Here is a 15,370-nt window from a genome sequence, read left to right as displayed (position 1 = left end):
TTGGGGGTTCGATTCCCACCTCCACCTTGCGTGTGTGGAGTTTGCATGTTCTCCCCGTGCCTCGGGGGTTTCCTCCGGGTACTCTGGTTTCCTCCCCCGGTCCAAAGACATGCATGGTAGGTTGATTGGCATCTCTGGAAAATTGTCCGTAGTGTGTGAGTGAATGAGAGTGTGTGTGTGTGTGCCCTGCGATGGGTTGGCACTCCGTCCAGGGTGTATCCTGCCTTGATGCCCGATGACGCCTGAGATAGGCACAGGCTCCCCGTGACCCGAGGTAGTTCGGATAAGCGGTAGAAGATGAATGAGTGTGTGTGTATGACAGAAGGTTTAACTGTAGACAGATTCCTGTGATATCAGGAAGACAACACTGGAAATTGCTAGAATGTAAGTGATATCTATTTTTTTTTATATAAAAACAAATGCTACATAAAGTTTGCAATAAATGGATAAAAATAAAGAAACTGTAATCATTGGAAAATCATGGTGATGTAATAGAAAGAGAAAATAATCTACGTCGGTGCGCTAACATCAACGCTATTTTGCGTCACCCCCCAAGCGTTTGCTCCCTACTTAGCTGTTTTTTTTATGGCAAGCACATAATGTGATAAACATATCCATTCTGCATCCCCTGCTTTCCCAGAGGTACTGTAGAGGCAGTGATTTATGCTCCTCATTTGTTCCGAGTACACAGTGGTTACTTGGGTCCAAAGCGGTAAACAAACACTTCTCTCTGTTTCCTCCTTGTAGGTGAGAAGTGCGGTGAACCCGTCGACGCCACCACCGCGGGTTATATCACTTCTCCTGGTTACCCTTCGGAGTATCCGCCACACCAGAACTGCGAGTGGGTAATTACAGCCCCGGAACCCACCCAGCGCATCATACTGAACTTCAACCCCCATTTCGAGCTGGAGAGGCTTGATTGCAGGTATGTGACCACTGGTTGAGAAAGAAATTGTGTTCTCCATAGATGTCTGTGGAGCAAGTGACGATTCAAACTGCTTGGAGTCAAGGGAGCAAAATTGGCCATGCTCTCAGGGTGGGAGGGGTTTATTCTCTTTCCCATGTCAACACCATCAATCATTGGCTTCTGTGCTGGAAGACGGTGGATGGCACTTTCTTCCAAGAGGGTTGGTTACCAACTAAACAGCTGAAGGTCCAAGGCTTTGCTCAAGGGCCCAGCAATCATGATTTAACACTGCAGGGATCTGATCTCACAACCATCCAATCAGCAATCCAACATCTTAACTACTTAGCTACCAATGTCTGATAGATACATGAACAACCCTGACCAGACTCTGGATTAGACTTCGAGAAGGTCTACTTCAAAAGTGACACCTTGATAGCTGTGAAATTTTTCTTCTTGCATCTGTTGCTTGAATGGTTTTGTAACCTGATCAGCTATTGAGTTTCAAATTAAATCACCAGTCTGAATATCGTAAGCCTTAAGTGTCCCCACTTCCAGCAGAAATCGGTTCATCAAGGGATCTTCAGACGGTTATCCGCTTTAGGAGCTTTCTTGGAACCTGACAGATTTGAAGTACTTCTGAAGTATATCAAGGCAAAATAGCTTGAAGAATGATGGTGAAGACTTGAGCACTGAAGGATGATATATACTGTATCTCTATATGCAGCGTAGAAGACGAGCGAGAGGAGGAAAAAAAAAAGCAGGAGATGAGGACAAGGCGACAATAAACTTGGAGAAGAAAGGGGAAGGAGGTAGCTGGAGGGAATGCAAGATGGAGGAGGGTTAGGAGAATATAATAGGGCTTGGAGCAGAGCTAAAAGGCTTATGGAGGGATGCAGTACAGCTGTCAGCAGGAAGGACTTTTTTTTAGCCTTTGCTTTGCAAAAGCAGTACAATATCAGTGAGAGTCTTGTCTTCACATGAGATAAAGCTGGTGACTAACGTACTGTATCTAAGGCAATATTTTGTGATATAAGTTATTTAAGGGGGTTTAATCTGGACTACAGGCTTGTTAAAGGTTCTCCGTAGGGTTTCACTGGTTAAAGGGACAAATCTCAGAAAGCTTTACGGTGCTCATAAGTATTCATACCCTGAATTCAAACCTCAAAGCCAATCTTCTTTCCAGTTCATTTGATTTAATGGGTTTCTGAGGTCACAGATTGACAGACCTGCAAAAGCACAGGGTAGAAAAAATGTAGCACATTTCTGATATAGTTCTTTCACAACTCACCTATCTGAGGCATCTGATGTCTTTACTGAGCGAAAATAAGACTTTTTTTGCCACATTTTTAGGAGATAACTCATAGCAGCAGCTCATAGCAGCAGCACCATAGTTTGCTTTTTACACAACGCTTCAAATCCGCTCGTGTCCCAGACTCGAGCCGCAGGATTGGAAGCCTCTCAGTGCCATCTAGAATCTGTTGATACAGATCAGACCTTCATTTTTAGCACACCACACCAAAGCTACCGCCTTTATTTATTTATAAGATGGAACAAATGGGGCTTTGGAGGCATTAATGCTTTCAGACTCTGGATTTCCGATGGAGGTTTTTTTTTTTTTTCAGATCCAAGACAGATTGACAGAAAGACAACAAAAACATGACCAAAACGAAGGCCATCCTTTCATCTGTCCGATGCAGTTTGTGCATTATCCACTTGGACAGGCTCCATGTGGGCGCATGTTTGTTGTTAAGATTTTGGAACGTTTGAAGTTTGGAGGGAAAAAAATTGCCTCATGAAGGACGGTCCCAGTCTGAGCTAGAAAAACAGCCTGTGGGTTGTGTGTGAGTGTGTGAGTGTGTGTGAGTGTGTGTGTTTGTGTGTTAACCAAAGCTCTTGGACTGGTCAGATAGTGAGAGTCCTGTGGAAAAGGAAGTGCTGGAGATCAATACGTTTTCTGCAAATGGTAAACAATTTTTAACACAAAGGATTTCAGATGAGTTATACAGCAGTACTGACGAATCCTCAACTCTGATTGGTCAGAAGGTTCTTTAATAGTTGTACGGATACAAATCACAGGTTTATATGATTTCAATGGTAACAACTTAGACAGGGAATCGTATGCTCAGCTGTCAGAAGTAAATGGATTCAGTAAGTTGACATTTATGTAACGTTCATGGAAGGAGTCTCCAGTGTCAGAGTTTGTCACCATTGGAAACTCTTCAGGACCACAAACTTATTAGTATATACGATTTATAGCTACTGTGGTGTAAGTAAATGATAGAAGGAACAAACTTGTTTTCTGAATGTTTAACAATAAACGGATAAAAACTTTCTGTCATTCTTTAGTAAATAACTATTTCAATCATTGGTAGATTGCTAGAGATTTTAGGTAGATGTAGTCAAAAGGGTGTAGACTAAAATGTAACGCGGTTTAATTAGCTGAAATCGCTAAAGCATTAAGCAAATGATGTCTGAATTTACTTCACCACAATTTACAACACACACTGTAGATTTACTCTTATATCATTCATGTGTGTGTTATATAGAGATCCAGGGCTCGGTGAGTAAAAGCTCCATCTGAAATTCAATTCAATATAAATATGACTTTATATTTTTCTAATGAATTATAAATGAACCTCGGCGGCACTGAGGGTCGGACATGTTTGTGGCTTGTGATTGATTTATTAGTGTGTGGAATTAAGCTGCTGGAAAGATCGCCGTCGGAGAGAAGTTCGTTGGGCCGAGCGGACCACACGCACCACATGTAAACCAATACTCAGAGTCATCTGTACTTTCGTCACTTTCATGACTCTCTCTCTCTCTCTCTCTCTGTCTCTCTCACTCACACACACACACACACACACAGACATATATATACACAGTATAAACACTCGCACACAAACACAAGCATGAACCCTGATGCACCATGGGATCTACACAGCCATGCAGAGAGACAGTACTTGTTGTGTTAGTGTTTAGCACTTATTTGTGTTCACTGCTGAAATGCTCTCACTTATCAATCACACAAACATCCTTACTGTATGTTGGCTTTTTTTCCAGATTAAAATTCGTTTAACTGTCTCTTTGAGATACACCAACAATTAACAATTTAATCATCCAGAAAAAAAAAACGTGCATTAAAACCTAACAGAGCGTTTCCAAGAGCATGTTTAGAAAAGAAATAATTTGGTTCAAGGAGAAATAATATTAACAGCTGGGCGGTCAGGAACTGCTTGTTGGCAGTGCCAAATCACCAAAACTACAACACACACACACACACACCAAAAAACAGTGTAGTACATGGCTTGTTTGATGATCACATGGCTGACATCTTTGATTCACTTTTGTTTCTGAACAAAAAAGAAAACTCGAACCGCACAATTCACCACGTCCTAATCAGCGTGACTATAATGTTACAAGCGTTACATTTGAGACCTTGACTTATGTAAGCTTATGTAATATTCTCAGGTCATAAATTTCTCTTTTGTGTTGTTATAGCTAACTGACGTTGGTATATAGTCGAGCGCAAGCAGAGAGACGGAGAAAAGGGGCGGAGCTCCCAGGCAGCTCCAATTAATGCCAGATTTCTAAACACCGAGTTAGATCTAATATCTCGGGTGGCTGATCTTCTGTTTACTCCACAGACTCCAGCATATTCCCTTTTCTAAAATTCTGGAAAAAACGAAATATACTGTACGTCAAGGTAAAAATCACTGGATCTCTGCATGGCAAGATGGTTTAGACAGGATCATTACATCATACAGCTCTTTCTTCTACATTTCATTTTAAATGATGGTTTCAGCTTCCAAGTTCTGTTTTTGTGAAAGGAAAAACTGAACGAAAACAAGCGATCAAAAGAAAGTGTCGTCGTCCCCCTTCGCTCGCTGCACGTCTCCTCCCTACACACACTGCACAATGAGTCATCGTCAGCACTTTGTAACGGTGCATGATTGATAGATCTGGCTTGCCATTTCAAGGAACGAACACACACATACACGCACACACACACACACACATATTCTCTATCATTTGCATTCACTTTACGCTCCGATGCTCCCAAGTTTTCCCTTCGCACTTAAAGTGCAGGCTCGGTTCTCGAGGCCCCTTAAGCCAAGGTCACACCAAGATCAAGCCTAAGCGCTATAACCTAATTTATACTCATCCATCCAAGAGAACCTTTATTATTTTTTTAAGCTTAGGTGCACAATCTGTCGGTGTCCACGAGGCCACTTGAATTGTGGATTCGGTCCCAGAAGATGTGGGCCATCCGCCAAATGGCTTTCACCTCGAGGGGCTGTAAGCAGATTGATGTGGAATAGATGCAATAAAAACGGTAGATGAAATATTAGGCTATATCTTTAATGCGATCTCCTGCAGTCTTCTGCGCCGCAGGGAAGGAAGAAAACGTCGAGATTTCTACCGGTTATCTCTACAGCGTTCAGTCGTCTTTCCCGTATTAACCGTCTCTTCATCTTGCTCTCTTCTCTTCCCCATCCTTCCACTGCGAAGCCTCGTCTCTCGCATTACCAATCACTCTTCTCCTCTCTGACTGCCGGGTTTGAGGTATTTATTCCTCCCAGCAGGGGAATAAAGTCGAGCAGGTGGATTCTCTTCTCACCCCCCTGCTGATCTACATGAAACAAAGCCTCCACCAGCACCTCGATCGTCGTGTTATTTTATTCCTAACATTCTCGCAAATGTGTTATTTGTTGATGGAGCAGTAATGACATTAGCATACGAGTGTTAGTAAGGCTTTCAATATATCCCAAAATAGATATCTAATCATCTCTTGACCCCTTGTGGGCGTGGCTTTTATTTTCCTTCCCATTAGAGCCAAATGAAAAAGCGCCGCCGATCCAAGCGCTCGGCTTCATTCTCAGATCAGATCAGATTAGATAGCAAAGCAAGCTCGCTTTACTGGACACTTGCGTTCATGTTCTTCCAAGATTTATGTTTCTTCATAATGTCTCTATACATATTTAATGACAGATTCTACATGTCAGGATAAGATGAAGTGAAGAAGCTCGCACATGCTGATGGATTTGGTCCTTTTCTCAATTCTGATTAAACAATTAGGACCCGATAAAGCAACAAAACCGATCAAATATTGCCTGACATTGCTGCTGAAATTGTACTTCATGTTCATAAAAATTTTACACAGTTGGTCAATTTGTCGTTTGCTAAAATGAAACGTCGCGTTAATATCCTTTAGGTTGAAATTTACCCGGTTAAATTCCAGAGAAACACTTCTTCAGGAAGCTTCTTTCAAAACAAATTATAAAATGCTTTGGGTTAGCATTTTTACTTTGGGTTAGCCTTACTAGCTTGTTCCGAAACAGCCCATTGGAGGAGAAAACCATAGCTTAGCAAGGTGAATATCTGATAGCTGAGGCTAGAAACAGTAAATGTACTAAGAATACCAAGACATTTTGGTCAAATTTTACTTCATTCCATCTTAAATCCAGATGTAGTGTTACACTGAAATTAATTAATACTAATGCTACATAATGCTAATTAAATCATAATGCTAACCTCACCTAACCTCATCTCATCTCACCTCACCTCACCTCACCTCACCATTTTCAGATCTCAGCTGAGACTGAGATATCTTACTGACAGAAAAGTATCATGCAGTTTGCAAGCTCCTGGTCATGCTTGTTTTTAGCATGCCCATATTTAGCGAAGGTGCTAAGCTATCGACTGCTGAGTGTAATCTCACTCCTCTTCAACGGAACCGGGATCGATTACTTAATGAGGAATCAATTGCTCACATGCCTTTAAGACCAGTGAGGTCACGGCCAGCTAGGTCACCGGCCATAGACATGAAGGCTAGTGGGTCACAGTGTTTCTGTAGCTTGGGCAATTCCATGATTAGCCCTTGCTTCAGGATTTATTTATTTAATGTAACAATCACCAATCATATCATCCTGATTACACACAATATCATCAAGCACCAGTTGTCAGACTGTAGCTGTCTAGGGTCACATTCAGAATGAGTTAAGCTTCATAACATTTAGCTTGATGCTAAAATTAAACTCAAGGTTTATACTTCTTTTGACATGGATTATTTATCATATACACATCAGTTTGCTGCCTAAACTGAATCAAAGCAACAAATTACTCAGGGCTGCAAATATACTGTACCAGTCTTTATCCGAGGAAGGTGGATCGTTCAGCAAAGAACCACCTTAACATATAATGAGATGGCCGGGAGAAAATACAGAAACGTTTTTATTATTTTTTTTAAGTGCTGGTTTATGTATACCAGGAAGAGGGAGATCTGTCAGTGACTCAGCTATTCAGGAAGTTTATTCTACTACCTCGGTGCCAGAACAGAGAAGAGTCTTAGAGATTTATACCTTCCTTGAACCCTGGGAGTTGGTGGGACCAGTCAAGAAGTGCTGGAGGATCCTAGATCACTTATTCAAACGAAAAAATATGGAATGTTGGACGCTTCATGCAATCAGTGCTCATGACTTTGCTTAGATAATGGAAGAGGGGCGGGGCTACCAGGCTGGGAAAAAGCTTATACTTCTTTACAGTAATAAACTTGTACATCTCATAACCTGGGGGCACGGTGGCTTAGTGGTTAGCACGTTCGCCTCACACCTCCAGGGATGGGGGTTCGATTCCCACCTCCGCCTTGTCTGTGTGGAGTTTGCATGTTCTCCCTGTGCCTCGGGGGTTTCCTAGTAGGTATGGTAGGTTGATTGGCATCTCTGGATAAATTGTCCCTAGTGTGTGAATGAGAGTGAGTGTGTGCCCTGTGATGGGTTGGCACTCCATCTAGGGTGTATCCTGGCTTGATGCCTGATGACAGCAGCCTGCAGCCCGACTTCAGAGCAGAACAAAATCTCCTTCACAGATGCTCCTCATATTGAGCTTCTCCAATACTTCTGTACAAGGTTTTGGCTTCAAACCCTATTTAAGCCAAGATAACCAATACAGCTAGCTAGCTATTGTGCTTTATTTAAAATCAACATCTAACGGTGTACAGAACGCATCTCGCAGCTCCTGTGCACTTTTCATGACCACTTACACTAGTCAGTTTCTGGGCAGCCAAAAATCAGGCCGGTGCAGCAGTTGCCTTGGGGGTTTCACATGGAGTACACACTGAATATCTGAGAGCTGCTTTAACGCTGTTGACGGAGTCCCAGACGGATGACTTTACACTCATATGGACGTAGAATCCGACAAACATTGCTGGGGCAACCTGGCGAGTTGCCCCGTCCTGACAATCGATGGTGCTTGTGAAAGCCTGAGGCTTTTGTTTCTGTGGTCTGCCTCGTTCATCTGTAAGTGTCAGCTCTGTATCGGACACAGAATGCGATTCGTTTCCCGGCCGGATTGAAGATGGCAGCTTTTCCCTTCCCTCAGGAATGCTCCCCGGCATCTACTTAATATTTCAGAGGCACTTATAGCTTATTAGGCAAGTCCCTGGAGGACAGCCATGCGGCTTTCTCTGCAGACTCTTAGCTTTATTTAATTTCAGTTTTAGCTTCTCGACTGCCCGCCGGCTGGACTTGGAATGGGTCCTGAAGCCGTTACTCTTAAAAGCACCACTGAATTAGGAACGAAGGTGAACCTCTGTTTTGCCAGTGCTGAGGTGACGGATCTGAATCTAGGCTTGAAGTCTGTGTAAAGGCTGCAATTGATTCACCCGATAAATGAGATCTCGGTTTTCCATTTGTGTGGTCTAAATGAATGTTGCATTGGTCAGCAGTATTCATGAGAATGGAAGGGAAAATACACATGCTGGTCGATGGTGATATGTGGAGCAGATGACTGTGAAGGAGCTGAAAGACTAATGAACTGAGGTTGGTTCTTATTACCCCTGGTGATGTTGGGAGGTAGTAAATTAGGGGGAAAAAAACCCAAAAACATCATGATCTGACCAACACCTACAGTAATACTCCAGATAATAAGACAAGGGAAGCACAATCTCGGTCTTTTCCCCCTACTCCAGATGAGATCATTTGGGGTAGCTAGTGGTGCCTTGGGAATAAGGTGCAAAAAATACATCTGAAAAACATAGAAGGTGTGAAAGGCAATTAGCAGCTGAGATGAAAGATGTAAGCGAGGGAGCAATAGTAATCGGGAGGTAAAAGAAAGTAAAATTGGAGGGAAAAAACGTTTTTTACACGTAGCATTTGTTCTTTGAATGTTCCAATCCCATGTCACGCATACCATACATACAGCCATAACAATGTCATATTTAAAAAGCAAAGAGCGTGAAGAAAAAGGTACTCTGGGAAACGGTTACACTTTTGCTTTTATGTCGAGCGCAGCGTAAAATCGATATAAAAGGCGGCAAAATAAATGTAGGATCATCGCCTTTCGTTAAGGCTAAGTACACTTCCCGTCTTTTCTGTTCCCACCATCAAGCATTGCTCTCCATAGCAATCAAAGCCCCGAGGAGTCGGCTCGAGTCGGTCAATATCCAAATTCGACACACTCGCTCATCGCTGCTAATCCACGCCGGCCAAGAGCCTCGGCAAAATCAATTACAACCTAATTACACTTGCACACGGTTTACAGGCTTTTATCCTCACTGTGTGTGTGTGTGTGTGTTTATTCTGTATTTAGTCAGTGTGTATTTGGGTCATCTCAGAGTATAGAACAAACAATGGATTTTATGTGAAACTTTTAGCGCTAATTGTACTGTTACTGTACGAGTTTTATTCCACTTACACCACACCGCTTTGCTATCCATTTCAATGTTATATTTAGTAAATAAATCATACCTTTTATCCACTGCAGAAGATTCGCAGAATAAATGAACTGTTCACCACATGAACCTAAGACAAAAACAATCATCACCTAGCTTGTTGTGAGACCAAGAAACTGCAAAGCTAAACACGCCTGTCCTCAAAATACTAATAAACATTAGATCGGATTTAGATCTGACTCACACTGGAGACTCCTTAACTCCATAACTGTTAAACATACCTTTTCTGTAGCAATGATAATGTGTTTTTTTTTTTTGAACAAGCATTAACATAAACCTTAGGACTACAGAATTCAACAGTGGTGTGTGTGTTTAAGTTAAGTATCTAAATCCACTTCCAGAAGTAAAACATCTTGAGAGTCTAAATTAGCACTCACGTACCTGAAGCCTCTGTTGGCGCCGGAGAACCTCCAACACACCTGTGCCTCTATGTCAGACCAAGCGGCCTTGTGTAGTGTCAGGTTTACACACACACACACACACACACACACACACACACACACACACACACACACACACACATTCCTGGGGTGACGTGCTGGAGCCAGCAGTTCTGCATACAGCCAGCTGAAGAGTGCGTGCCAAGGTGGGGGTAGTGGAAGGAGGTCAAAAATGTGTCTTGTCATGACTCTATCCTGTTTTGGCCTTGTTGGAGCGTTGAACACATTTTAACCAGGGGCAAAAACTTATGACCAACTGTCAGAATGGGGGAAACACTTACTCTATAGTAAAATCAGGATACTTTACTATCGGAGATGATAATTATTTTTGGTGACGTGAGTGTTTTTAGCTAAACCTTTGTTTAAGAGAAGGCCGTTACTTATTAAATTAGGAAGATCTACAGTGACTTTGGAAATGCCTTATTTTTAGCGTGTGACCTAATGACTGAGACAGATCATTCTTCCTGGTGAAGTGAGGCTTCTTATAAATGTTATCTGTAAAAAAAAATCAATAGATATATACTATAAATAAGGAGATAATGGGTTTAGGAATCTCTGATTGGGCTATTTTGAGGACTTTATGGTTAGCGGTTTTGAACATGAGGCTAATTGTTGGTGAGTGGAAGCAAAGGGTTTTTTTTTTTTTTTTTTTTTGCCCGAGTTCAGTTTTAGACTTGGGGTAAAGAGTGCTCCCGTGTGGTTTTGAAAATTTCTTCAGATTAGTTTTCAATTAAGAATTGAGACCCTAGACAGGACGGCACCGTGCAAATGTCGGTTAGGACTACGTAGCCAAAAAAAAAAAAAAAAAAGCTTTTTGCGTTAGGAATAAAACACAGTGGGAGGGTGAATGAAGCAGAACTATTGTTACCATTTTCTGCCCATTCACCGTTATTAGAATTCTGTTGTACAAAAAGTAATCAACACCTTCCAACCAATCCGATTTGAGATGAGAATTCAACAGTGGTGTGGTATAACTGAAGAATTCAGGACAGTGTGGAATTGGGTGGAATGAAGCGGTTTCCGAGAGACAGCTGGGTTTTGTCTTTGGTTTTTGACAAGCAAGGAATGCACTTTTGTTATGGGAAGGCAACTGGTAGCCAAGGGTCAAAGGTGATCCCAGGTCATATTCAAGTAAGCTTTCCTTAAATTCTCTGGAATTTCAAACAATTTGTTGCACAGCTTCAGGTTGTGTTTTTCAAATTTTACAGTGTGAAGTGTGTGAGGTTAAGGTTAGAATGTGATCTTACCGCAACACCGGCATTACTGATCAAGCAGGAATATCCTTTACTTCTTTTTCAGATATGACTTTATTGAGATCAGAGATGGTAGCTCAGACTCTGCTGACCTTCTGGGCAGGCACTGCAGCAACATCGCTCCTCCAGCCATCATGTCCTCCGGCCCAGTCGTCCACATCAAGTTTGTCTCCGATTACGCTCACCAAGGTGCTGGGTTCTCACTGCGTTATGAGATTCTAAAGACCGGTGAGTGAACTTCATTTTCCTCTTTTTTATTACACATTTTATTAAACATTTGGTGTAGGATGGGTTTATTTTGAAGGCTCAACTAAAAAGAATTCACCCCGTCATCAGGAGATCATGAGTTTGAATTCCGACAATGCAGCCATCTAAGGCCCGGCATGTGGGGGATGGCACTACTCAAAGTCAATCAGAGCGACACTAATCAGTCATAGGGAGTTCAAAAAGAAGTGCGAGTTGGCAATTTACTCTCTCTCACTCATTTTCTACCGCTTATCGGAACTACCTCGGGTCACGGGGAGCCTGTGCCTATCTCAGGCGTCATTGGGCATCAAGGCAGGATACACCCTGGACGGAGTGCCAACCCATCGCAGTGCACACACACACACTCTCATTCACTCACACACTCACACACTACAGACAATTTTTCCAGAGATGCCAATCAACCTACCATGCATGTCTTTGGACCAGGGGAGGAAGAGTTGGCAATTTAGCCTGGCTAATTAACTTGCTACCAGAGAAGCTCAGGATCCAACACTACTTCATTTCTTGCTTCAGATGAGACAGATGTGTGTCACAACATGTCTGAACTTTTTTTTTTGCTTTAGTTTTGTACTATAGCTAAAAGGCTAAAGGCAAAAAAGGTCCCATGTAGCCTGTAAGGTTTCTATATAGAAACTAACTAAATTTAGTGTCACAATCACCATTTTTCAGTTAGCCTCATTATGCAAAAAACAAACCTGTGTCAGAGCAAACTTTTAGTCTTTTTCAAAAGGTCATAAGACCTCTGGCCCAGAGCACGCCAGTCAGGCACAGTGCTACACGTCCGCATAAAATTACCACAACACAATCCCAGACCAATTAAACATCAAGGGAAAGGGGGTGATGAAAATAAACTGCGTTTAGGGGAAAAGGGAGGGGTGAAGAAGGGAGGGATGGAGGTTGGTTTAAATGCTTAACTCTTTTCATCCCTCTGCAAACATGCAAGGAATGCCCATATAATTGGACTCTGATCTCCCATCCCTGGGGATGCATACATTCTGCTTGTAGCCTGCAGATGCCAGGCAGGGAAGTGGCACGTAACAACTTACTGAGAGGAATTCGTTTTTAAGAATAGAACTCCACACACATATGGTTATGTACAGTATGTCCATGGGAACATCCAAGACTCTCAGACAGGTAGGGTTCCTCAGGGCTTACAATCACTATATGACTGGTTCCACTTGGATTGGGTTGTTGTATAGATCTATGCAGAACCTTCAGAGATTCTTCTAGAGTGGTGAGACAAAATAATACTGAGCAGAATTTATTTTTAAGAATATAGTACCACTTAAATTCAATCATGGCCTTCACCGGTGGCATCCAAGACACTCCTCAGGGTTTTGGGGGGAAGTTACACCTTCCAAATGGGTTTTCACTTGAACTGGGAAACGGTTGTTTTATGGGCCATCAGGAAGTTTAAGAGCAAAATTAGTTTTTAAGAATAAATCTATACAAACACGCAGTCAGGAGATAATCCAAGACTTAAAGACGCCCAGACTTACAGATCCTTGTAGAGGCCTAGACAAAAACTTTAAGGGTTCCATGAGAGTGGTGGAACAAGTACAAATACAGTTGTAAGTGTCATTTAAGACTCTTATTTATGTACACAAGACTCTTATTTAGGTTCCTTAGGGGTTCTTGGATAGCTGTGGCTTCTTAGTTTTGGAAAGAGGTTCTGATTGGAACAGGGTTTTTCTGGAACGGACGATGTTTAGGGGTTTACGGGTTCCATTACAAGGTCACCACTTTAGAGTGGAATATAAAGTGTACTACTAATGCTAGTAATTAGCGGTGTTGGTAGCACTGCAGTGAAATAATGCTATCACAAGTGCTAGAAAACAGGAAGTTTGATCTGCTGTTGAATAATCGACGTTCAGCATCATGTCTGTTTAAAATTAAAGCTGAACTTTAAATAGAACAAAAACGTGGGAATGACTCATTAGTGCTTCTTTTTTTCTGAAATAGTGATGTCGCTACCAAGTAGGCATTTAGTTCTAGCTATGTTTCGAGCCACTGCTTCTATCCACTCATATAATGTGGTCCATTACTACAAGAGTGATCGACAAACGTGAATTGCTTTTGCCATTTTTGTGTAAAAATCCGTGCTGTTCTTCTGGCCTGCTGACAACATGAAAAGTGTGTGGGTGTGCACTTTGGTGACAGAGTGAAGTGCGAGTGGGTGTGTTTGTGTCATCGTGTATGGTCGGCATATGTTCACTGTTTGACGGCTGTTCTCACTTTCAGTGCTCCAGAGAAAAAGGAAGAAAAAAAAAAGAAAAAAAAAAAGATGGTTGTTTATTTTCGGATGTTGGATTTCAGGCCAAAGAGTTCCACGAATGCTGCAGCTTACAAGCTACAAGGAGAGTTTTACAGACTTGCAGGCTGAACCGTCACATTCAGAGCTGTTTTTCTCGCAGAATGTGGGAGTGACAGTTTGCAGACTGCAGACTGTTTATGATGGGAAGCACATTAACTGGAGATAGGAATCTTTCCTATTAAGCAGTCCTCGAAGAGGTGCGTCTTTTGTGTTCTTTTCTGGAATCAAGAACACCAAGTCATTGAACTCTGGGCAGATGGGGCAGGAAATAGACACTTTTTACCATAGCTAGATGATCTGAACCCTGGGGAAAGAAACTTGTTTGCTCTTTTTTAAATCCTGCTTGGATGACTGGAATATGGTGTGGTGCAAGGAAATTGTATCCATCATTATAGCTGTTTACTTCTAAGCTATGGCCCAAACCAGTCACTTTTTCTGTTCATCGCTAGTTTGAGCTGACATTTTCCCATCAAAGCCGGACCTCAGATCTTGTGCAAATTTGCTGCATCGTTTTGCAGGAAGCTGAACGTTTGACTGTGGTTTATGATCCTAGCATTGGTCCAGGTCTAATGACACCAAAAAGATACAGAAGATTATTTCTATTTCTATTCCTCTCACTATTAGTCGTCGTTTTAGACCGACGCAGACATCAATTTGGTCAGACAAACAGGATCAGTGTGTTCACGCCCACTGCCAAGAGTATTTTGGTCCCATTCTACCTTGGCTAAGTGGCAGAAAAGCTTGACAAGATAATGTGTATTCTTATACCTACAAACAAGGAACTATCAGAATTAGATGTGGATCACAGAGGACTATCTGCATCTGTTCCAAATGGTGTTGGTCTAAACCAGCATTCTCAGGTCACTCGAGTTCACAAAAGGTTTCACCTATGGGTGTTTTTATTACCCCCCCAAAAAAAACAAGAAAGTTGGAAAGACCAGACAGGTAGTAATGATTCTGTCATGTTGAAATGCTGATTGTGGTCACTGTTCATCCTCTCAGCTTCAGAACTGCTCCAGAATCAGTCGGATACCTCGTGAACCGATCTGACAAGCTTGAAAATAAAGTACACCATCTTTATCTGTTTAGAAAACATCATCCATTGAATAATGGACATATTATTCATGTAATATGGATTATAAAGTATGCATATTCAATGGCATACCTAATATGTGAAATGCTTTAGTTATTTTATAGGGAATTGTGTGTTTTAGCATTTTCCCGGTGTTGTGTATCATGTTCTATCATTAATGTGCTTTCCTACAGTTTTTGTTTTTACCTTGATGTAATGTAGCTGCACTTTGATACCTCACTTTTTTTTTTAATGTAATTCATAAATAAATAAATATACTTTACTGGATTTGACCTGCCCAGATTTCTAACTATTTTGCCTTCGGTAGCAAATGGAAATTGGCAGATATTGGAAGAAAATTAGGTTAATAAAATTCCCCACTGACTTCT

The 15,370-nt window shown here is 41.8% G+C and overlaps 1 protein-coding gene and 1 long non-coding RNA gene across 3 annotated transcripts in view; one reads left to right on the top strand and one right to left on the bottom strand.

The window, feature by feature from the left end:
• The window catches only part of nrp2a (neuropilin 2a), a 54,495-nt gene that overhangs the window by 6,904 nt on the left and 32,221 nt on the right, over positions 1–15,370 (top strand). For both annotated transcript variants that reach the window (XM_060859932.1, XM_060859933.1), the window contains exons 2-3: positions 748–925; positions 11,375–11,556. In XM_060859932.1, coding sequence (XP_060715915.1) covers positions 748–925; positions 11,375–11,556 — 360 coding nt within the window. The remainder of the gene's footprint in view (positions 1–747; positions 926–11,374; positions 11,557–15,370) is intronic.
• The window catches only part of LOC132839131 (uncharacterized), a 28,279-nt gene that overhangs the window by 4,583 nt on the left and 8,326 nt on the right, over positions 1–15,370 (bottom strand). The gene's annotated exons all lie outside the window — the stretch shown is intronic.

This window comes from Tachysurus vachellii, chromosome 24, assembly GCF_030014155.1.
Source record: "Tachysurus vachellii isolate PV-2020 chromosome 24, HZAU_Pvac_v1, whole genome shotgun sequence".
Taxonomy (NCBI): domain Eukaryota; kingdom Metazoa; phylum Chordata; class Actinopteri; order Siluriformes; family Bagridae; genus Tachysurus; species Tachysurus vachellii.
This window is presented reverse-complemented; position numbering and strand designations above follow the sequence as displayed.